The sequence below is a fragment of the Taudactylus pleione genome, unplaced genomic scaffold, assembly GCF_031769625.1.
Source record: "Taudactylus pleione unplaced genomic scaffold, aTauple2 ptg000313l, whole genome shotgun sequence".
Taxonomy (NCBI): Eukaryota; Metazoa; Chordata; class Amphibia; order Anura; family Myobatrachidae; genus Taudactylus; species Taudactylus pleione.
The window spans coordinates 5154631-5177856 of record NW_028284714.1 but is presented as its reverse complement, the minus strand read 5'-3'; the positions used below and the strand labels follow the sequence as shown (position 1 = coordinate 5177856).

At 44.0% G+C, this 23226-nt stretch overlaps 1 protein-coding gene across 2 annotated transcripts in view; it reads right to left on the bottom strand.

Annotated features, from left to right (window-relative positions):
- LTBP3 (latent transforming growth factor beta binding protein 3) overlaps positions 1 to 23226 on the bottom strand; it is a 210874-nt gene that overhangs the window by 19246 nt on the left and 168402 nt on the right. For both annotated transcript variants that reach the window (XM_088442533.1, XM_088442534.1), the window contains one exon: positions 3410 to 3565. In XM_088442533.1, the coding sequence (XP_088298659.1) occupies positions 3410 to 3565 (156 nt within the window). The remainder of the gene's footprint in view (positions 1 to 3409; positions 3566 to 23226) is intronic.

Below are 23226 nucleotides of genomic sequence, written 5' to 3'. Positions count from 1 at the left end.
GCTAAAGCGCACACAAACACAGAAAATATTTTTTTATTTTTGCTGGAGAGTAGTGCACTTTGTGGGTTACACCACCCTTTAAGAAATGAGCCAGCCGGCTCTTTATTTATGGGACACAGGCGCACGCTTGGCGCTGCTCCTTTGTTGATGCACGTGCAGCCACAGTGCACACAAGTCACAAACACAGAAAATATATATTTTTTTGGTTTGGAGTGTACTTTGGAGGTTACAGAACCCTTTAACGGTCAAGCCAGCCGGCCCTTTACTTATGACACAGGCGCACGCTTGGCACTACTTTGTTGATGCACGTGCGGCTACTGCGCACACAATTCACAAACACAGAAAATAATTTTTTTTTGGTTTGGACTGGAGTGTACTTTCGGGGGTTACAGCACCCTTTAACGGTCAAGCCAGCCGGCCCTTTACTTATGACACAGGCGCACACTTCGCACTACTTTGTTGATGCACGTGCGGCTACTGCGCACACAATTCACAAACACAGAAAATAATTTTTTTTTTGGTTTGGACTGGAGTGTACTTTGGGGGTTACAGCACCCTTTAACGGTCAAGCCAGCCGGCCCTTTACTTATGACACAGGCGCACGCTTGGCACTACTTTGTTGATGCACGTGCGGCTACTGCGCACACAATTCACAAACACAGAAAATAATTTTTTTTTTGGTTTGGACTGGAGTGTACTTTCGGGGGTTACAGCACCCTTTAACAGTAAAGCCAGCCGGCCCTTTACTTATGACACAGGCGCACGCTTGGCACTACTTTGTTGATGCACGTGCGGCTACTGCGCACACAATTCACAAACACAGAAAATAATTTTTTTTTTGGTTTGGACTGGAGTGTACTTTGGGGGTTACAGCACCCTTTAACGGTCAAGCCAGCCGGCCCTTTACTTATGACACAGGCGCACGTTTGGCACTACTTTGTTGATGCACGTGCGGCTACTGCGCACACAATTCACAAACACAGAAAATAATTTTTTTTTTGGTTTGGACTGGAGTGTACTTTGGGGGTTACAGCACCCTTTAACGGTCAAGCCAGCCGGCCCTTTACTTATGACACAGGCGCACGCTTGGCACTACTTTGTTGATGCACGTGCGGCTACTGCGCACACAATTCACAAACACAGAAAATAATTTTTTTTTTGGTTTGGACTGGAGTGTACTTTCGGGGGTTACAGCACCCTTAACGGTCAAGCCAGCCAGCCCTTTACTTATGACACAGGCGCACGCTTGGCACTACTTTGTTGATGCACGTGCGGCTACTGCGCACACAATTCACAAACACAGAAAATAATTTTTTTTTTGGTTTGGACTGGAGTGTACTTTCGGGGGTTACAGCACCCTTAACGGTCAAGCCAGCCGGCCCTTTACTTATGACACAGGCGCACGCTTGGCACTACTTTGTTGATGCACGTGCGGCTACTGCGCACACAATTCACAAACACAGAAAATAATTTTTTTTTTGGTTTGGACTGGAGTGTACTTTCGGGGGTTACAGCACCCTTAACGGTCAAGCCAGCCGGCCCTTTACTTATGACACAGGCGCACGCTTGGCACTACTTTGTTGATGCACGTGCGGCTACTGCGCACACAATTCACAAACACAGAAAATATATTATTTTTTTAGCACTTGGGGGGAGCACCCCTGATGGACAGAGCACCCCCTGGACAACACTACAGCACCCCTTTAGGACTGGGACACTGCACAGGACTTTGGAGTGGACACAGCCCCTATGGAGAACTGACTGCACAACACAGTCCAGCCAGCCCCTATGGACTTTGAAGTAGTGGACAACAGCAGCACTACACTACACTACACTACACAGCCCTAACTCCCACCCTCCCTCTTCACTGTCCACAGCCGAGTGAGAAAATGGCTCCGACGCGGGTACCTTATATAGGATCCAAAACCCGCGAGACTCGGAAGGCGGGATGATGACGTTTTGCCTCGATTTCAGATCCGAGTCAGGCGGGAAAAGTCGAGCCTGATTCGGATCGGACTCGGATCGGGGGGGCTCGGGGGGGTTCGGATTTCAGAAATCCAAACCCGCTCACCCCTAGTAAATATATAGATCTATTAAAAGGTTGCACTTACATCCTCACTAGACATATCATTAACCAGGGTGTCTCCCACAACCCACTCGAGGTGCCAATGCTCAGAGAACAAAAAGGAGCACTCACCAGATTTTCAGCACACAAAACAATATTTTTGGTGTTGTTTTAATTGCTTACATAATATTCATCATCCAAGATAACAATCCATTGTTCCAAATATATTTGGCCCCAAAAAGACCGTCATCAGCAGGCACAGCATTGTAAGCAGAAGCAATATACAGTACACCTCACCAACCCCAGCAGCACAGTGACCCTTACCTCCCTGGCCATATATATATTCCCAACGCTCAGGATAGCGCCAAAAAACACAATTCCTATGTGTGACCTCATATCCTGGGCGAGCCCAAATAGCTCTCCACCATGTATCTAAAATAGCAAGTTACCATTTATTATACTCACACACATATATATAGCACCCCGGTGTATGTAGTCGCGGTGCGGCAATGGTGGCTGTGGCTGGCACTCGATGGTTATATATATATATATATATATATATATATATATGTATGTGAGTATAATAAATGGAAACTTGATGTTTTAGATGGAATGGGTATGAAGTCCCGGCGGCTAAATCCCGACACCGGCAGCCCGAAAGGAGAAGGTCTCGACAGGGCAGGTAAGTACTCTATTTCTACCCCTCTCCCCCCCTAACCCTTCCTTAGTGGTACCTAACCCTAACCTCCCCCCCTAGTGCTTAACCCTAACCTCCCCCCGGGGGTGCCTAACCCTAACCCTCCCTTACTGCACTCTAAACCTAACCCTCCCAGGGGGGGGTGCTAACCCTATCCTCCTCCCGGGGGTGCCAATTACAATTATACTAATTACACTGGCATGTTTGAGCGATATCGGAAATTATGCGATATGGGAAATCTATGCTACTAACAAAACAAATTGGTTTCTATAATTGAGGACTTTTTATAATAAAAAAAAAAAATTAAAGTAAGAAATGTAAAAAAACTAGGGGTGAGCGGGTTCGGTTTTACTCGGATTTACTCGGATCTTTAAACGGCATTTTATCGGCTATCGCCTATCATGTGTTTTGGATAGCCAATATAATAAATCCGAATTTGCGGTAAAGTGGCGATAAGAACCGAGTAAATCCGAGTAAAACCGAGCCTGCACATCCCTAAAAAAGACATTACAGTAATATTACTATAGCACTAGCTGTGGACTCCCTTAACAGCAATATCATACGCTTGACATGTTTAATGTGAGATTTCAACAATTGAGTCTCAAATTATCATCATTGGTTCAAAAAAGTTACTTTTATTTCCTTACCATGCCTGGGTGGGCAGGAGAGGCATCTCAGACCCCAACCGTGGCCTTGTCTACAGCAACATTCAGTCAGTGACAGCTGGGGGCCATGCATTGGATGAGAGCAAATTCCGTCTGTACCTCGCATCCTCCAGCAGATATCCTGTGCCTCAGTACGATCTGTATTGGGAAAAGAGATTTCATATGACACATGGATACTTTACATTGATTTAGCATGCTGTAAAATTCCCATTAACTTGCTTTTTTTTTTCAAAAAAACATATTAGCGAAAATTAATCTGAACTTCAGAATGTTTCACTTCCTCCAGATTTATTTCCTTTGTTCCAGAGAAAACTTATTCCAGGTGAAGCTCAAAGACCATCATATATCATGGGGTTAGGTTACCTTTTAATTTTAACCATTTGTTACAAAAAAAAATGAAATCATATTTAAGACTTTTAGAGGCTAATTTCATGTTAACTGAATTTTGAACAATAACCTTTTACATTGGTTTGGGAGGAGCTCACTTTAAACTAGAGATGAGCAGGTCCGGTTCTTGGAGAACCGGACCCACCCGAACATTGCAATTCCGAGTTGGATTCAAGACCGGCTCGGCTTTTCCCGCGTGACTCGGATCTCAAAACGAGGCAAAAATGCCATCCTCACGCTGTCAGATTCTCACGAGTTTTGAATTATATAAAGGTCCCCGCAATTGGCGCCATTTTCACTCCGGCTGTGGAGAGAGAAGCTATCAGACGTGTAGTCAATGTGTGTCCAGAAGGGGTTTTGGGCTGAAGGCGGCTGCTGTGATGTCCTTAAAGGGGCTTAGGCTGCAGTATATAAAGGGGGGCTTCCTTCAGTGGGTGCTGCAGCTGCTGCAGTCCATAAAGGGGTGCTTTGTTGTCCAGGGGAGGTGCTTTGTCAATTAAGGGTGCTCTTCCCCAGTGTAAAAAAGATAAAAGTGCTTTTTGTCTTTCTTTTTTTCTGTGTGTGTGCTTTAGCAACTTAGCTGCGCTATTATTGTTTGATGACACTGCCGGCCAGACTGCAGTTAATCGTCCACATATTTGTGACTCTGCAGGTGGTCTGTCCGCACTCGGCAGGGGTGCTTTGTTGTCCATAAAGAAGGGGTGCTGTCCGTGTTGTTCATCAAGGGGCTGCTGCCTCGTTCAGGGGTGCTCATCCCCAATGTGTAAAAAAATATTGTTTGGTGCCAATGCCGGTCAGACCGCAGTGTAAGTTTGTTGATATGGGACGATCAAATGAGAGGAGAGCAGGGACCACATACCAGTCTTGCAGCTGCTGTCAGCAGGCATGACGATGCAAGGCCGTCAATGTCATCTATGAAGGGCCAATGCCCAAGGGCTTAATTCAGGGCATTTAAAATCAAACAAGAAATGTTTTACAGTGTTTACTACATGAAGTGGCAAGGAAAGGATAAGGCCTTGGCCTTTATTTATGACTGGTGGTTCTGCATCTTATGTTGATGTAAGCCCTTCTCCCTGTAGAAGTGTAAAAAAAATCGCTAAAGCACATGAACCAACTGTGTGCTCAAAAAAGTCACAGCTCCGCGAGGAGAGTCCAAGTGTGTCCGCAGTTGTCATGTGTAAGCCTGACCTTTCTAATACTGTACTTGAAGAGGATCCTCCTTCCACCATTTGTGTACACTCTGCAAATGTGGGGATGAGCAGCACAAATCGACATGCTGACGTATAAATCAAGGATGCTTCTGTGGAATTGCACCAGGCGGATGAGGAGGATATTTCTGTAGTTGGCGCTAACAAAGATGATGAGGATGTTGATGATGAGGATGTTGATGCCGAGGATGTTGTTTGTGTAAATCAGACAACAGTTGTTTCCCATGGTTTGAAAAAGCCCATTGTCATGCCTGGGCAAAAGACAAATAATCCACTTCTCATGTGTGGAATTATTTCCACCCAAATCCGGACAACAGTTATCAAGCCACCTGTAATGTTTGCCAAGCAAGAGTGAGTAGAGGTAAGGACCTTAACCATCTAGGAACCTCCTCCCTGTTACGTCACTTGCAGCGCATTAATCAAATTCGAAAGTGTTTGCAAAATTCTGAAACTTTGGCTAAAAACGTAACAATCAGTCCAGCTTCACATAGCTGCTGCCTTCTCTCTGTTAGATCCAAGCATTTGCAATCTCCACCACCAACACCTGCATCAACATCCTCAATCATGATCGAAAGTAGTCCTGCTGCATCCAATTTTATAAGCATGACTGACTCCTATCCTATCCATGATTCCTCAGAAGGATCCTTGAGTGCTAGACCTATTGCTGCTGCTGCTGAGAGTGGATCTTCATCCCAGAAGGGACCAAGAAGACTACAGTTGCCTATCCACGAGAAGACAGGCAAAAGACTGCACGATTACATTGTAATTGTGCAGTCATTTGTCAGTCTGTGATGTGCCTACACTGAATGAGCAGTCGTTCAGTGTAGGCACAATCAATCATCTGCAAACATGCTGAGCCTGACGTTATCGTCAGGTTGACCAGCATATTTGCACGATGATAGATGTCTAAAACACCCATTTTTTAAACAATCTGCAAACGATTTTCAAACAATAATCGAACAATTATCGATCGAACGATATCTATCGCTATCGTTCAATCACTCATTTTAATCATCTAGCTGATAGGCACCTAAATACCAGTAGCAATTTAAAAAACAATTGACTATTAAACAATCCTTTGATAGAGGAAGTAAGAATAACAGCTGTCACCCAGTTGCACAGCGGATCACTGACGACATGATGGCTGTGCTAGTATTAGATGGTAAGCAATAATAGAAAATCAGGATGATAGTGTGGAGAAAGTGCAAAAGGAGGATGAGGAGGAAATTTGTGTCCTATCTGACGCTAATGTGAATGTTGATGATAAGGATGTGGTTTGTGGAAATCAGCCACCAGTGGCAGCAGTTCTTGCTCGTGATAAAAAGAAAGCCAGAAAAGCCACGTCTTGGGTGTGGAATAATTTTAATCTAAATTCTGACAACAGTTGTGAAGGCATCTGTTCCATTTGTAAAGCCAAAGTTAGCAGAGGAAGGAACGTTAACCATCTAGTCACCTCCTCCCTTACATCATTTGCAGCGAGTTCATGCAATTTATTTAACAAAATTATAATAATTTGTAAATTAATAACAAGCAGTCCAGTATCAGCTACCAGCAGTTTGGACCAGCACATGCAATCTCCTCCACCAACACCATGATCATCAACCTCCTCCTTAAAAAAATTGAAGGTAGTCCTTCCAAAAAATGTTTTGTGACGGCCCAAACAAACCATGGACTTCAGCCACATAAGTGTCAGTCCTTGTCGCTAAAGTGCTTGGTTTGCTAAACCGTGTATGTCCTTTTTAATACCCCACATACTAAGAGTGTGTGGGAGAGTCCAAGGACAATTCCATCTTGCACCTCTTTTCTTTACATTGTGCACAATTTGGGGCATTGCCAACTGACATTATTATAGTTTATTAAACTGCCATCCTGTCTGCCACTCATAGATGTCCTAGATTTTTTTAAAATGCCGTGAGTTTGTGCCACTGCTCTATCGCTTACTTTAGCCAGCCAGCTCGCTGCAGCCCTTGGCCTATATTAGTGAAAAATAGTGAAAGCAGTATTGTGAGCTGTGAGGTGGATAAAAATGCCTGGAAATGCCTGAAAATTATTGTTATTAAGGTTAATATTACTGTAGGAACAAAAACAGGCCCAAATTATGTGGTTTTAGCTGTTTATATAATTTTTGGGAAAAAAATACAGATTCAAAACCAAAACACACAACAAGGGTGGTTTTGTAAAACCAAATCCAGATCCAAAACCTTGACGGAGATACAGACCCAAAACCAAAACACGGGGGTCGGCGCACATCCTTACTTTAAACCTGCCTACTAATGACACATGAGTTGCTGTTAACAATTCACGCTCTAATTGACAAAGGTTGTAGTGACCTCTCCCACTTCATCTCCGGTATATACGTCTGTCACCTGTTGGAAAAATTGAGACCAATGACATCAGCAACAAACTTCCCTATTGTCCTGTTTATTCTGGGGGGGAGTATAAATATGTGTGTATGAACGCTGGTTCTCAGTCTTCGTGCTGAACGCTGTATGACTAGGGGTCTCTTGCTGATGCCTATATCCGGGTCCGGAAGCGCTGCGTATGTATACTGTACTTGGTTCTGTATAATTTCCTTTTGCGCCTAAATTGTGTCTAGATCAATTGCGTGTAACTGTCTGAACTTTTACCGGAATAACACTTGTGCTTTGGAACCACAGATTCCATGTCTAAGTCTTTATTTATGGTATGACTGCGTACGCAAATTAGCGTCATCCTCAGAAGGTATGGGCAGGATATTAGAAGGTATAGGAAGGTGTGTATAGAGGTTCTGATCCAGTATCTTTAGTTGGGGGCTCGTAGTGAAGTCACTTACCTGCTCACACGGTACATACGTCTATCGATATTTCAGCAAAGGGTGGAGTGGTCACATGCAGGTTTCGCCTGCAACCGCTTTGTGCTGAAAGATCGCTATCCGTCTCCGTGTGAATCAATGAAGCTGACTAGAATCCAGGGACAAGAGAGGAAAAAGTTTGTTTTCCTCTGTTGATAGAACCTTACGTTTAAAGGGGTATCGCAGTACTGAGTTCATGGCTAAGTCGCAGGTTTGCGCATAGCAAAGGCGCACTTTTGTGTACGCAGTTAAAAAGTCATTATACGGTTGTGTGGTAGTCGCATTATTGTGTATGCGACTGGTCGCACAATAGCGTATACGTACTACCGATTGTGCTGCCACATGTTTGAACAAAGCCATTGAGGTTTACATTTTTTTCTATTACCAATATCTGGGTTAACGTGTATTTTTCTGCGCAGGAAAAATGTGTGTAACAGTGAATATTTGTTGAACAAAGTTAAGGGTATCGTATGATCCTTAAGGGCTAGGTGCAAGGGTAAGTCTAGCCGTTTGGTAAGCAGCTTTACCGTTCTATACACAGTAGCAGGTGTACATGTTGTCTTTGTTGTAGAGAGGTGCGTGAGAGTAGCCGACATATAAACTCTCATAGGTGTGGAAGTTGCCTTACTAAATCTTATCCGGTGTGGAAGTTGCCTTTTTCAAATCTTATCCAGGTGTGGAAGTTGCCTTACTAAATCTTATCCAGGTTTGTGGGCGCTGCCGACTTAAATCATCCACAGGTAAGTGAAAGTGTCTTGATTGTCTTTCACCGGTTTAAATCTTTATTGAAAAGCGTAGGAGTTGTCTCAGAAAGGGAGCCACGCAAACAGTAGAGATGTTAGGCAATGATGTGCTGCTAATGGAAGCGCCGATCGGATCGGCCCGTCGTATCATGCATACCAAGTACGGTACTTATGCAATAAGGTATTGTGATTTATGGTTTAATATGATGAGGAAGAGTGTTAGACTGTTTCCCAGAATTGGTAGTTTTGATAAAAATGTGTTAGATAATGTCCGGGATCACATCAGTTTGATGCGCTCCCGAGAGAAAAAGGTTAAATATTTTGAATGTTTAAAACTGTGGCAGCATGAAGGGGATACATGGCTTAAAAATGTGCAAATGACGCAAACTAGCGTCGTGAGCACATTGCCAGAAAATACATCCGCGACGCTGAATTGCACTACGGGCGAGCCGCAAAATGGCGCGCATGTGCGGCTAGGTAGCGTCGTGGAGAGTATTGCCAGCAGTTCACGCTCACCTCCCCCACCTTATGTGGATGGAGGTGCAAGTACAGTTACCAAAAATACCCATACAAATGTAACAAGCAACTTGTACCCTCTCTTAAGCAACTATTAAGGAAATGTTCATGATACGGATGATGAGCCTATTGTAATGTCTGCCATTTCCCATGCTGTGCAGATGATAGATGCTGCATCACCACAATCACGAGTGGTGCCTCCATCTCCATCGGTAACAGCAAGGGAAGTGTTAATGCCCTCTGCACCCGTAGAGGAAGTTGTTCATACCATACGTAGCAGCAGCAGACTAAACCCCCAGCCAGGTAATCAGGTCAAAGGTAGCAGCGCTACCGGTCTGCATCCCATTCGGACAATAACTGTTCCAAATGGAAATGCAGACGTGAACGGTGTAGTGCCCACGAGGGAAGTAGTAATGCATTGTCCTTGGGCAAGAGCAGAACTAAATTCCATCATAAATGATTTTACCCGATCACAAAAAGGAATTAGCCAAATGTCAAAGATTTTTGAGAAATTTGGGTAGTTCACATGAACCCACTAATAAAGATTGGCGTGTGGTGTTAAGGGCCTGTCTGCCACGCAATACCGACGTGACAAAATTTATCACGGATTGTGTATTGGATGGTGACGTTCCCTTAACAGACCAAGTAAACTAAGGTAACATTTCCCGCATTGTAACTCAATTGGGTATATATTTTCCAGTAGTAGTTAACTGGAACAAAATTTTCACCATTAAGCAGAAAGAGAGTGAGACTGCAGAAGATTATTGCGATCGGGCTCTGCAAGCTATCACCCAGTACACTGGGATAGAGGATATTAAAGATAGCACTCACCACCGGGGGATGATAGTCAAAGTACTTGTGGACCGTCTGAAATAGAGTTTAAAAACTCGGGTTCAGACCTCACAGCCTGGCTGGCGGGGACTCAAAATAGATACCCTCATAGAAACCGCCATTGAACATGATAAAAACATCTCCAAAAAGAGAGAAGCCCAGAGCGAAAAACTAATGGCTGTCAGTATACAAGCTCTGGAGGTAATGACGGTAACATCACAGCCAACAGACACACTTGCACACACACTCACGTCTGAACAAGTATGTGCTCTCACTAACCCCACTCAACAACAAACACAACTCTATCCCACTAACCCGATGCAACCACAGGTCCCAGGCTATCCTCCAACTTCTTATCCCCCACAATACCCTTACCCTCCCTATCCTTACCCATATCCACCACCTTTACCCTCTGTGCAAACCTCACAACACCACATGTCTTCACCCGAAACACGAACATGTTTTAACTGTAAATAAACAGGACACTTAAGTAGAAACTGTACAGTAAAAGGAGTGGGAATCCCACATCAGGGAAGACCTAGATATCCCCATAAGGGATATGCACAGAGGCCAGCAAATGTTCAGCAGGCACCAGCTCCAATTGTAGCCGTAAATGCTTTATTGGAGAATGGTAGCCAACGCTAGGGGTCAGGTCATACCTGTAGTCTACAGATGGTCAGGTTAACGGGAAGTACTAGGGAAGAACCGGTCATGATGGTTGATGTAGCTGGTACTGAATATCCTTTTCTTGTAGACACAGGGGCGACCAGGTCGGTGATAAAATCTCCCGTTAATTTGCAGGTGACCAATGAGACAGTACCAACAATGGGTGTAACAGAGTGGCCTGGCACAGCATGGAGCAACAGCACGTCGCTGTAACTCCCGACAAGATCCGGACAAATATCCTGATCCCCTGGTGGTCTAGTGCTGGCTCTTTACCTGGGGGTGTGTGAGCTTCCGCTGAAGCCTCTGGTGCGGGCGCGATCGGCGCTCCGGGAAGCTCCTTTGTGTCTCGGACTGCTGGGGCCTGTGGCGTGGTGAGGTCTGTGCCTCCTCTCTCCTGGCTGGATCCCTCTGATCGGCAGGACCCGCTGGCACGCTGCTGCGCTACTCCTCTACCTCTCAGTTGCCGCGCGCTGTCTGGAGTCTCTGCACTCCTTAATCCTGACAGTGGGTGTTTCTCCGCTGCTGGTGCCTCTCCGCTGGTCCTTGGATTGGTAAGCTCGTCTGTGGGCGCCATTTTAGATGGCTTCTGGGTCACCTGACGCTGTGTTCCTCCATTACAACTCCCCTGTTTTGCTGGGCTGCTCTGACCATTGTTACTTTGGGCACATAGAGTGATTCTTTCACTTAGGGTGGAGTTATCAGTTGTTATTAGCACTGCCTGACTGCTCACATATTAAGTTACATCATGGGGAAAACTAGCAATGCTGCTGGAGCGGCTGCTAAACTAGAAAAGTTCGCTAGAAATTCTCAGGTGCATCAACCGTCTGGTCAGGGTGCTCTTCATCCCCCGTCGCCTTTGTCTGTCGAGGGTGATACGGACTCTAATGATACATCACACTCTACTCAGCAGATCCTACAGGCAATGTCCACATCCGAACGAGTTACCGATAAAATTGGTCAGGTGCAGATCGATGTGTCTTTATTACGTCAGGACATGCAAAAAATAAGAGAGAGAGTCGGCGAAACTGAGCACCGTATTTCCGACCTAGAGGACATCACCATGCCCCTAAAACATAAAGTGGAGGATTTGTCTTCGCAAGTAGTATCTATCCAGGCCAAACTTTCGGATGTGGAGGGGCGCCTCAGGCGCAATAATATCCGTATTGTTGGGCTCCCTGAGCGGGCTGAGGGCTCGACGCCTGAGAAATTCCTCGAGGACTGGCTAATTCATCTATTTTCTCGTGAGGCGTTTAGTCCACAGTTTGCTGTAGAACGTGCCCATAGACTTCCTTTCAGGCCTCCTCCCCCTCCACCGGGTGCTCCTGCCAGAACCTTCATTGCCCGCTTACTACACTTTAAAGACCGGGACGCTGCTCTTCGATTGGCCCGCACCAGGGGCCCACTTCAATTTGAAAATCAATCCGTCTCATTCTTTCCTGATTTCGCACTGGAGGTGCAGACGAGTCGTTCACAGTTCCTACAAGTCAAACGCAAACTCCGTGACTGTAATATTCAGTGCTATTCCCTGCTAGATTGCGGGTAGTACATGATAATAACACCCATTTTTTTGCTAATCCTAAGGAGGCGGAATCCTGGCTGGAACGTCAGCCCCGTGCTCCTCGCTGAAAGGAATTAATGCTTGCAAATATTATTGTCCATATTTGTAATGGTTTGACTGGCTTCCGTAGCCTAATGGGTGAATGCACGGTTTATCTTGTTTTTTTTTTGTTTCTGGTGTGACTCTGGGGGGAAAAAATTATATATAGATGTCTGTTTCCACCAGGGGACCAATTACGTTTATTTTTTCTTAGGGAGTTCCTTGCTGAATATAGCAGTAGGATATATTTCCTATTCCCTAATAACTCAAGCTCTAAATTGAAGTATACTGGTTAGTTAGTTAATTAGTGTTAGGTGGGGGGGGAGTTTAAGGCATGGGAACTAGGTATGCCTTAGGTTTTCGAGGTTATACAGGGAGGGTTAGGGAAGGGGTGGATGTTTGTTTATTTCTTTTTTTTTTTTCTTGTTGTCATCAGGTTGTAATGTCTCTGCCTTTTTGAATGTGATATGCTGTTCGTTGCTACCCTGCCGGCTGGATGCACACGGGCTCGTTTCTTTATGTTTCATCGCTCTCTCAGTATTGTTCCCCATTAGTGATCCCTGCTGCGCCATCCTGTATCTGTCGAGATATATAACTCATGGCTACGTCTGTAGGTGATTTACGTATATTGGGTTGGAATGTCCGAGGCCTGAACAATAAAGTCAAGCGCTCTCTTGTTCTGACGCAAATTAAGAAATACCAGGCTGAAATTGTATCATACTTGCCTACCCTCCCGATTCGGCCGGGAGCCTCCCGAAAATCGGGTGCCGCTCCCGGCCCCCCGGAAAGGTAGGCAAGTCTCCCAGCCCCAGCGACCCACCTGCCTAAACCCCGGCAGTGGGGGGGCCGATGACGCGATTTGCGCTGAATCGCGTCATCGTAGTCCCGCCCCCTGCATCACAATGCCGATATTAATGACATTGTGATGCAGGGGGCGATCGCGTTGTCACGCCCATGCCCCGCCCCCAATGGTGTGTCATCATCATAGCCATGCCCCCTTTTCTCCCGCGACACGCCCCCTTTTTGCCGAGAGACTTTCCCCTGTGATTGCCCGACAGCTCCCTCCCGGAAAGAGGGAGTTAAATGTCGGCAACCCTGAATTGTATGTCTCTATGAGTCTCACTTATATGGTAGTAAGGTATTGTCCCTTAAAAAGCCTTGGATAGGTCACATGTACCACTCTACTTTCTCAAATAATGCAAGAGGAGTCTAGGTCCTTATTAGTAAATCACTACGTTTTAATTTGGAATCCAGCCTGATTGATACCCAAGGTAGATATGTCTTTATGCGTGCTGTTGTTAATTGTGTTCATCTTCATATACTAGCGATTTACATCCCTCCTCCGTATAGTAATGATGTTATGCGACAGGCTGCTATGTTTGTTGCTCAATCTCCTGATACCTGTGATTTGTGTGGGGGACTTTAATAACGTTGTAGATCGTCGGTTGGACAGGTGGAGAGAGAGTACTGATTTGATGCTGCAATCTTCCTCTCCCACTCCATTCGCCAATCTTATAGCTGAATTGGGTTGGATCGATGCTTGGCGTAGTAGAAATCCGAATGCCACTCAATATTCATGTCATTCTACCTCCTATCAGACACTGTCCCAATTGATTTAGCTTTGTTGTCCTCTAATATTCTGCCCATGGTAAGCGATATAAAATATTTGTCTAGGGGTATCTCAGATCATTCTCCTGTTTTACTTGCTATAAACATGTCTCAAGATAGAGGGGTACGGTTTTGGAAATTACATCCATTCTGGCTATCTATGGTGGGAGCTGGCTCTGAACTGGTTGCGGCATGGGAGGAGTTCCAGATAGATAATTTCCAATGTCCAAATCCAGGTATTAGGCATGATGCTTTCAAAGCTTACATGCGAGGCTCGTTTATTAGATGGGTATCTGAGATTAAAAAGTATAGTAGGGGGGAGGGGTCTCGTCTTGAGCTCTTGTGCTCGCAGCTGGAGGGTCAGTATGTCCTCTCTCGATTACCATGTGATCGTGAATTGTGGTTGAGTACACAGAGGGAGTGGACAGAATACTTATTTGACAGGTCTAGACGTAGACTACTCTTCTCTAGACACAATCAGTATTTTCAGTCGGAGATTGGGGGTAGATATTTAGCCTCTTTAGCTAAAGCAGACTCCCATATTGGCACTGTACAGTGTATTAGAGATTCTGGAGACCAGTTACGTTACTCTGGTGTCGATATTTCTAAGTTATTTCATGACTACTATTCTTCCCTATATACCTCCAGAGTTTCCTATTCCCCAGATCAACTTCGGGAATATTTGGATTGTGTTACTCTGCCAAAACTATCTCAAGAGGCTATCACATGTTTAGATGCACCATTCACTTTGGAGGAGATAGAGTTGGCTGTGTCTTCCCTTCCTGCTTCTAAGGCTCCGGGCAGTGATGGGATTCCTGTAGAAGTGTATAGGAAATTTAAAGATTTTTTTAATCCCTATTTATTAAATTTATTCAACTCATTATTTGACTATGGAGCTATCCCCCCGTCTATGTGTGAGGCTATTATTGTAGTACTAGCTAAGCTGGGGAAGGACCTTACTCTATCTGAATCCTATCGTCCTATCTCATTATTATCTACAGATGTTAAAATATTAGCTAAATTGTTAGCCACTCGCCTAAATTTAGTTATCAGTTCACTTATACACCCTGATCAAACTGGGTTCATGCCGGGGAAGTCTACGGTTCAAAATCTCCGTAGATTATTCTATCATTTGCAGAGAAAAGATATGCTTGGGGAGGGGGCTGTGGTGGTGTCTTTGGATGCCGCCAAGGCCTTTGACTCAATAGAATGGGGTTATCTGTGGGCAGTACTTCATAAGTTTGCCTTTGGTCCCCGTTTTATAAAATGGATTCAGCTTCTGTATTCTTCTCCGGCAGCTAGGGTGTTTGTGAACGGCCATATGTCAGATGCATTTCCCCTGATGAGGGGGACTCGTCAGGGATGCCCTCTATCACCTGCTCTTTTCGCTATGGCCATTGAACCATTAGCCTGTATGCTTAGGGCGGATCCTGATGTCCGAGTAATTAGGTCAGGTGTGGCAGAGGATATAGTGGCCCTATATGCAGATGATATGCTTCTCTTTCTGGAGGACTATGCACACTCATTGGAATCAGTTTCACGTATTATTAGTGTGTTTGGCGACTTTTCGGGGTTACATATTAATTGGGATAAGTCCAATATTTTTCCCATATCGGGATGTATCCCTGTACAGAAACATTTGCCTTGCCCCCTGCAGTGGACCCTAAGGTTTAAATATTTGGGTGTATGGATTACTCCATTGGCATCAGATTATATCTCACAAAATATAGACCCCATAACCACTAATTTTAAAGCAAAAATCCACGTTTGGAAAAAATTACCTCTGTCAGTATTGGGGCGTATAAACTCTTACAGCATTCTCCAGTTTATTTACCTAAAAGGGTGTTCAGTAGTATTGATAGTATTATTATATCTTTCATCTGGGGTTGTCGTACTGTTCGTGTTTCTATGAAAACCCTTTGTAAAAATAAAACCTCTGGGGGCTTAGGTCTTCCTAATCTCCGGTTTTACTACATTGCTGCCCAGTTAGTACATTTATCTGAGTGGATATCTGATACCTCCAGTTTGACGTTACAAGGTTTCTTGACTGAACGGGTGGGATTCTCTTTTACCCCTTTGTTATTTTTACTATCAGGCATGCCCACCTCTAGATTGCCCCCTCTATTGCGACAAGCTATGCTGATTTGGCGATATACCCATACTTTGTTTGAATGGCCTGGGACAGACGCGGACTCCCCCCTCTGGTTTAACAGTTCTTATGCTGAATTGTTCAAATTGTCTAATGACAATTTGTGGCTTTTAAGGGGTATTAAATCTATAGGTCAGTTATATGAGAATGGTCATCTTAAATCATTTTCACAATTACAAACTGAATTTGCTGTCCCCAATGTAGCCTTATTTAGGTATTTACAGTTACGACATGCTGTGCAGGCGCAGTTTACTGGAGCTGCTCCTATACTATCTCCATCTCCTGTTAAAACTCTACTTTCTGCCTTGGGGTCTAGGGGTAGGGTATCCTGTATTTACGACTCCTAATAATAAATTAAACCCAGAGTTGCTTGCTCCCCTTAGGCTGAAGTGGGAAGTTGACTTTGGCCCCATCTCCGACGAGCACTGGCTACAGATCTTGGGTTCAATTAGATATACTACTCCATGTATTAGGTATCAACAGGTGCATTATTACGTATTGCACAGAGTATACCGTACACCTGTATCCCTGCACCGAGCTGGATTTAGAATGGACTCACTTTGTCCTAGATGTCAGGAAGAGAGTGCTGGTTTCCGGCACTTATTATGGAGCTGTCCATTAGTAAATGAATTTTGGAGACAGGTGTGGGGAGATATTTTGGTTACGGAACCTTCTCTGCCAGACTTTAGTCCTGTGACTTGTTTGTTCGGGCTGGATTTGGAAGAAACGCACTCTCCAGTACTCTATCGATATGTTATGTGTCTCTCCACAATGGCTAAAGTGATTGTGGCCCACACATGGTTTACATCTGACTTCCCCGTTCTACATAAGTGGAGAGCGTTGGTGAATGTTGTAATCAGACATGAAAGACATATGTTTAGGTCCCGCAATGCTATGAATACATATCACAAAAAATGGGACAGATGGTGTCACTCAGAATTGGGCAGAGCGAATGAGGCAGAAACTGACGTATAAATATACTGATTGGAGTTGAGTTGTATCTGGCTTACCTTGGGTTGTAGTGAATTTATAAATGTATTCCCAATATTCTACTATTCCAAGTGTTATACTGATGTTATGTAATAATCTGTTGTTTTTTTTATAGTTTTTTTGGCAATTTGTACATTGCATGTTACGATGTGACAGTTGTATTTGTAATCATTTATAACCTTTTGTCGACGCAAAATAATCACATATGTCATGTTTGCTTATATAATGTTTATTTCAATAACTTTCTTCTCTGTTTATTGTAACAATGTAATCTATTACAATCTGCTCACGACTGTGTTCCAATATAATGATGATGCTATTTTGTTTTTGTTATTGTTTGAATGTCATGTTTATGGAAAACTTTTAATAAAAAACACCTGATTTAAAAAAAAACAATGGGTGTAACAGGTAAAGTGGAACATTATCCTTTAACAAAGTCTACAGAGGTTACTATTGGGCCGTTGCATACCAGGCATTCTTTTCTCCTGGCTGCTACGGCTCCTACTAACCTACTGGGCAGAGACTTGTTATGTAAGATGGGATGTGTTATGTGTTGCACCCCTAATGGTGTATTTTTAGATATCCCAAAGAGAATGGTATACGAGGTGCGGGATATGTTAGACACTCCTCAAAGGATAATGTATTACTCTACAGTTTTAAAAGAAACTCCATCACAGGTAGATGAAATGTTGTCCCTAATTCCAGATTCCCTTTGGACTAAAGATGGACAGGACACTGGATTAATGGCAAACGTAAGCCCAGTAATGGTAAATTTAAAAAACGGAAGGCAAGCTCCAAAAATTCCCCAGTACCCACTAAAGCAGGAGGTAGAATTAGGGGTTTTTCCAATAATTGAGCGATTATTACAACAGGGAATTTTAGTCCGTACAGCTAGTGTAGCCAACAGTCCCATCTTCCCGGTAAAGAAGAGTGGTGGGAGGGGTTATAGGCTGGTACAAGACCTTAGAGGTGTTAATAAGGTAGTAGAGAGCCAATTCCCTGTAGTGCCAAATCCAGCTGTCATTTTGATGCAGATCCCACCAAATGCAACCCATTTCACTGTCATTGACCTCTGTTCAGCTTTCTTCTCTGTGCCTCTCCATCCTGACTGTCAGTATCTATTCGCATTTACATACAGAGGTTTACAATACACATGGACACGGTTACCCCAAGGTTTCATAGACAGCCCCAGTATCTTCTCCCAGGCATTGCATGACTGTTTACAATCTTTTCAACCTGCCAATGGATCTGTTCTAATACAATATGTGGACAATTATTGCTATGTTCTGACTCGTTTATGTCATGCTTGAATGATACTAAACTTTTGTTACTTCATCTCTCATAAACAGGACACAAGGTGGCTAAGGACAAACTACAGCCATGCCAATCCAGAGTAAAATATTTTGGACACTGCCTAACCCAGGGGTTACGACACCTCACAACAGATAGAATCCAGGCCATACAAAACATGACACTGCCGCAGAATCAACAGCAAATTCGTACCTTCTTGGGAATGTGTGGCTATTGTAGAATGTGGATATCAGGTTTTTCTATTTTGGCCTTACCTTTACAGGAATTAGTCTCTTCCTCAAAGCCCGATCGTGTCATACACACAGAGGAATCAGAACAGGCTTTCCTTAATCTTAAGGATAGTCTGACAAGAGCTCCTGCATTGGGAATACCTGATTATGAAAAACCTTTTGATTTGTATTGTACGGAAGCTGATGGTTGTGCTGCAGGTGTCCTTACACAAAAACATGGTGATGCCAGTAGGCCTGTAGCATACTACAGTGCCCAATTGGACACGGTAGCAAGATCACTCCTCACCTGTTTGAGAAGTGTAGCAGCTACCGTTCTATTGGTGAGTAAAAGTGAGGATGTAGTATTGGGCCATGATATGATTGTCTACACTCCCCATGCAGTATCTGCTCTGTTGAACGCAGCTCAAACCAGACACGTCTCCTCGACCAAATGGGAACTAGCTCTAATCGCTCCTGCAAATATTACCGTTAAACGTTGCAGTACGCTGAATCCAGCAACATACCTACCATATGTACAACATGATGTACAAAGGGTGGAAGGAGAGGAGTTGCTGGCGGGAGGTGAGTTCGGCAGACATAATGATACGCACAATTGTATGACATATCTGAATCAGACCTTTACTGCTAGACCTGACATACATGACACATCTTTAGAGAATGTGGATGTAACTTTTTATACGGATGGGAGTTGTCATAGACAAACAGACACAGGTGAATTATGTACAGGTTATGCCGTTGTAAATGACACAGACATCATAGAAGCTAAACCTCTTGGTCCTCCTTACTCAGCCCAGGTGGCAGAGTTAGTAGCACTGACTAGAGCATGTGAACTGGCAGCAGGCAAATCTGCTAACATTTACACTGACTCGAGGTATGCGTTCGGGGTGGTGCACGATTTTGGGGCTCTATGGCGTCTGAGAAATTTTATGACAGCAGCAGGCACACCAGTTGCACATTCCCGACACATAAAACATCTTTTAGAAGCAATCCAACTGCCCAAAGCAGTGGCAGTAATTAAATGCAAAGCCCACACATGTGAGGATGACCCGGTGTCACTGGGCAACAACAGAGCTGATGAAGCTGCAAAATGGGCAGCAGGGTTAAAAAATTTTTCTCCAACTGAAACAATTATGTCATTCCAAACTATTGATATGCTGAAATTAATTGAGATGCAAAATTTGTGTTCAATTCAGGAAAAATCCATTTGGAAGTCCAAGGGATGTGGGCAAGAGTCCTCTGGGCTCTGGAGGGATGGACATGGTAAGCCAGTAGCCCCCAAGGCATATTACCCCAGCCTGGCTGAGGCAGCACACGGTCTGACTCATCTGGGTAAACAGGGTATGTGGAAGTTGGTGAGGGCATACTGGTGCGCACCAGGTTTTTCTTCACAAGCAGAGAAGATAGCAATGTCCTGTCTGACCTGCTTGAGAAAGAACATAGCGAAAGCGATCCCTACCGAACCGTCCCACATTCCACCGACTGATGGACCTTTCCAGGTGATACAAATTGATTTAATCCAATTACCACCCTGCAGGAACCTTAAGTATGTATTAGTGTGCACAGACGTATTTTCTAACTGGGTTGAGGCCTACCCAGCGGCCACTAATACTGCTGCGTTTACTGCCAAGAAAATAGTTCAGGAATTTGTATGCAGGTACGGTATCCCTAAAATCATCGAGAGTGATAGGGGTACACATTTCACAGGTGATGTTTTTCAAAATATGTGTAAGCTGATGGGTATTAATAGCCGACTTCACACCCCCTACCGACCGCAAGCCAGTGCAAAGGTAGAGAGGATGAACGGGACTATTAAAAATAAGCTAAGTAAAATCATGACTGAGACTGGACTAGGATGGCAAGAAGCGTTACCTTTGGTCCTACATAGCATAAGGACCACTCCTAGACCTCCTCTGAATCTGTCCCCATTTGAAATATTGTTCGGTAGACAACCCCATTTGATTATAAGTCCACAGGAAGATCTAAAGGGTAACAACGAGGTAACTGTGAAGTATCTTATATCAATGAGTAAGCAGTTAAAGCAACAGCAGCAGAAACTGAAATTGTTGTCTAATGATATGCCTGAAATGAACTGTCATGATGTTGAACCAGGAGAATATGTAATGATCAGAAATTTCTTGCGTTCAGGTTGTTTGACTGATCGGTGGGAAGGTCCGTACCAGGTGCTGCTGACGAGTACTACATCTTTGAAGGTGGCCGAAAGAGATACCTGGGTCCATTCCACTCACTGCAAAAAGGTCAATCAACCGGTGGAGAAACAAGTCGGAGACAAAGCTGATAGCGTGGACCTGTCGCTCGCGAGCTTGTTCCGGGAGGATTGAAAAGGTCGTAGTAAGATACCTGAACTGAGAGAAATTTGCAGGTCTTGTTGTGACAATGGACGGGCCTGCTGTGTTCATTTTCATATTCTCTTTTAGAGTGTTCACCATCCTGGTCAGTCCGGGGATATCCAGTGTCTGTGATGGGGGACCAATTGAGGAAACGGGAGCTGATGGCAGTGCTGATGGAGTGGAATCAGGAGGAGTGCAATGCCAATCAGGGGAGTGTCTGACCCATCTTAGTACTGTTATTGTTAAGAGAGCTGTCATTCCGGATACTCGGGGAAGGTGTGAAGGTTTATCGTCTGAAGATTCCTGTTTTTGTGAGCTTTTTGGGTCCCTAGTTGATGAGAACTGTATCCAACGGTGCCAACCTAAATATAATCCGTACTGGGGTGGGTATCCTCTAGAGGATTATCATAGCATGGTAGGCAAGGTGTTAAATCAAACCGATTGCTGGGTGTGTTCACATGTGCCACAGGGACAGCATAATGTAGGGTTGGCGCCATTTCCGCTGAATATCACGGAAATTTTAGAATTGCAAAAAGGGAAAACATTGGATGGAAAATTCCTCTCATCCAAACCACCTCATTTCAAACTCCATCAATTCCAAGTAGATAGATCACTTTTGTGTCTAAACATAACCAACCCCAATAAACCCGGGAGTTGGGAAGTGACGGGGAATAATCAGACGATGACCTTCTCACAAAGAGCTGATAATGAGTAGATAGACCATGACCTGCTGCGCTCCATTAAGTCTGGTGGGAAACATTTTAGGTATCGGTATACATTGAGTTCCACCAAAGAAACTATTGGTAAGGTGCCAAATGGTTATTGTGCTAAAATAATACAGCCAGAAACTTGCATGTACCAGATGGAAGACCCAGAAATAGGATTGTTTGCAAGGGAAATGTGCTTAATGATAATGATGCATACCATTCCTTATGTTCTCCCTGATAATGTATATTTCATCTGTGGAAGAAAAGCGTATAAATGGCTCTCCCCAAGTTCCGAAGGTTTGTGTTACCTGGGAAGAATAGTCCCAGAAGTTATGACCCTCACACATGTTGAAATGCTGGGTATACATAAAAACACACCGTCACCATATCTTCACACACAATATGAACACAGAGGCAAAAGAAATATGGTACCTGGTGATATACATAAAGCCACTCAGTTAATCAGTGAGACAACTGGCTTTCAAGTTCTGGTTGCATTGGACCCCACCAGGATCGCTCGGGGTACATTAAATTTTAGATATATCCAGGAACTTGCCAAATTGATAGATAATATCACCGAGATGTACGATCACATTCAGGTATACAGGGAGAGAATTGCAAGCGTACAAGAAAGAACTGGTGCAACACAGGCTAGTGTTGAATTATTTAACTGCTGTTACTGGAGGGTATTGCGTAACATTGGCCACCCAATTTGGAGTAAAATGTTGCACCTATGTCACCAATGATACCAGCGACCCTAAGGAGTGATAGACCGGATGATGGATGAAATTCTGCAGCTAAAATGGGAATTTCGTAAGAACCATAATGCTTCAGTGGCTGAAGTAGTGGTTGAAAAGATAGAAGGATGGGTGTCATGGCTGAACCCAGTGAAATGGTTCTCAGGTCTAGGGGAATGGGTCCAGGAAGTGATCGCCAGCATAGGCAAATTCTTAATCCTTATACTAATTGTCATCATAATAATTGGCATATGTGTCCGGTGTGTTCCTATTGTGTTGAAATGTGGAAAATGTAAAAATAGAGTAAAACGAAAGAATGAAATCATGATGGTGGCCAGTATGAATACCGAGGTAAATACAGAACTGCATTACAACCCTGAGCTAGGAAACACCATTATTTAATGTATTATATTTAGACATGCATAGAATGTATTATTGAAATGTTATCCAAAGAACACCTCAGATAATGTAAAGTCTCAATTCTCCTTCAAGACTGCTTTTATAAGACTGGTGCATTCCCACACCTTTCACATGATCTTCCAAGATCCGCGGTGTGCGTATAATAGTAGTTTTATGTCCCCACTCAGAGACACATTATTGATGGATTAAGAACCACCTTGTGCCATCCCATAATAACACCAAATAATATGTAAATGTAAGCCAAAATTAAATTCTAATAGCAGATTGTGACAGCATGTTGTTTGCTATCAAAGGGCGGACTGTCAAAGCTGAATAATTGGCTGAGACAAATTTAATCGCGACGCCGCCATCTTGCGACTGGCCGCAAGACGCCATTTTGATAATGAGATCGCAAGACGCCATTTTGCGAATGGCCGCCTAAGCGCCATTTTAGATAAACTCACATTTTAGTACATGTGGCGATGATACTATTAGCACCATGCGATTGCATTTTTCACCATTTCTCATACACACATTAATAC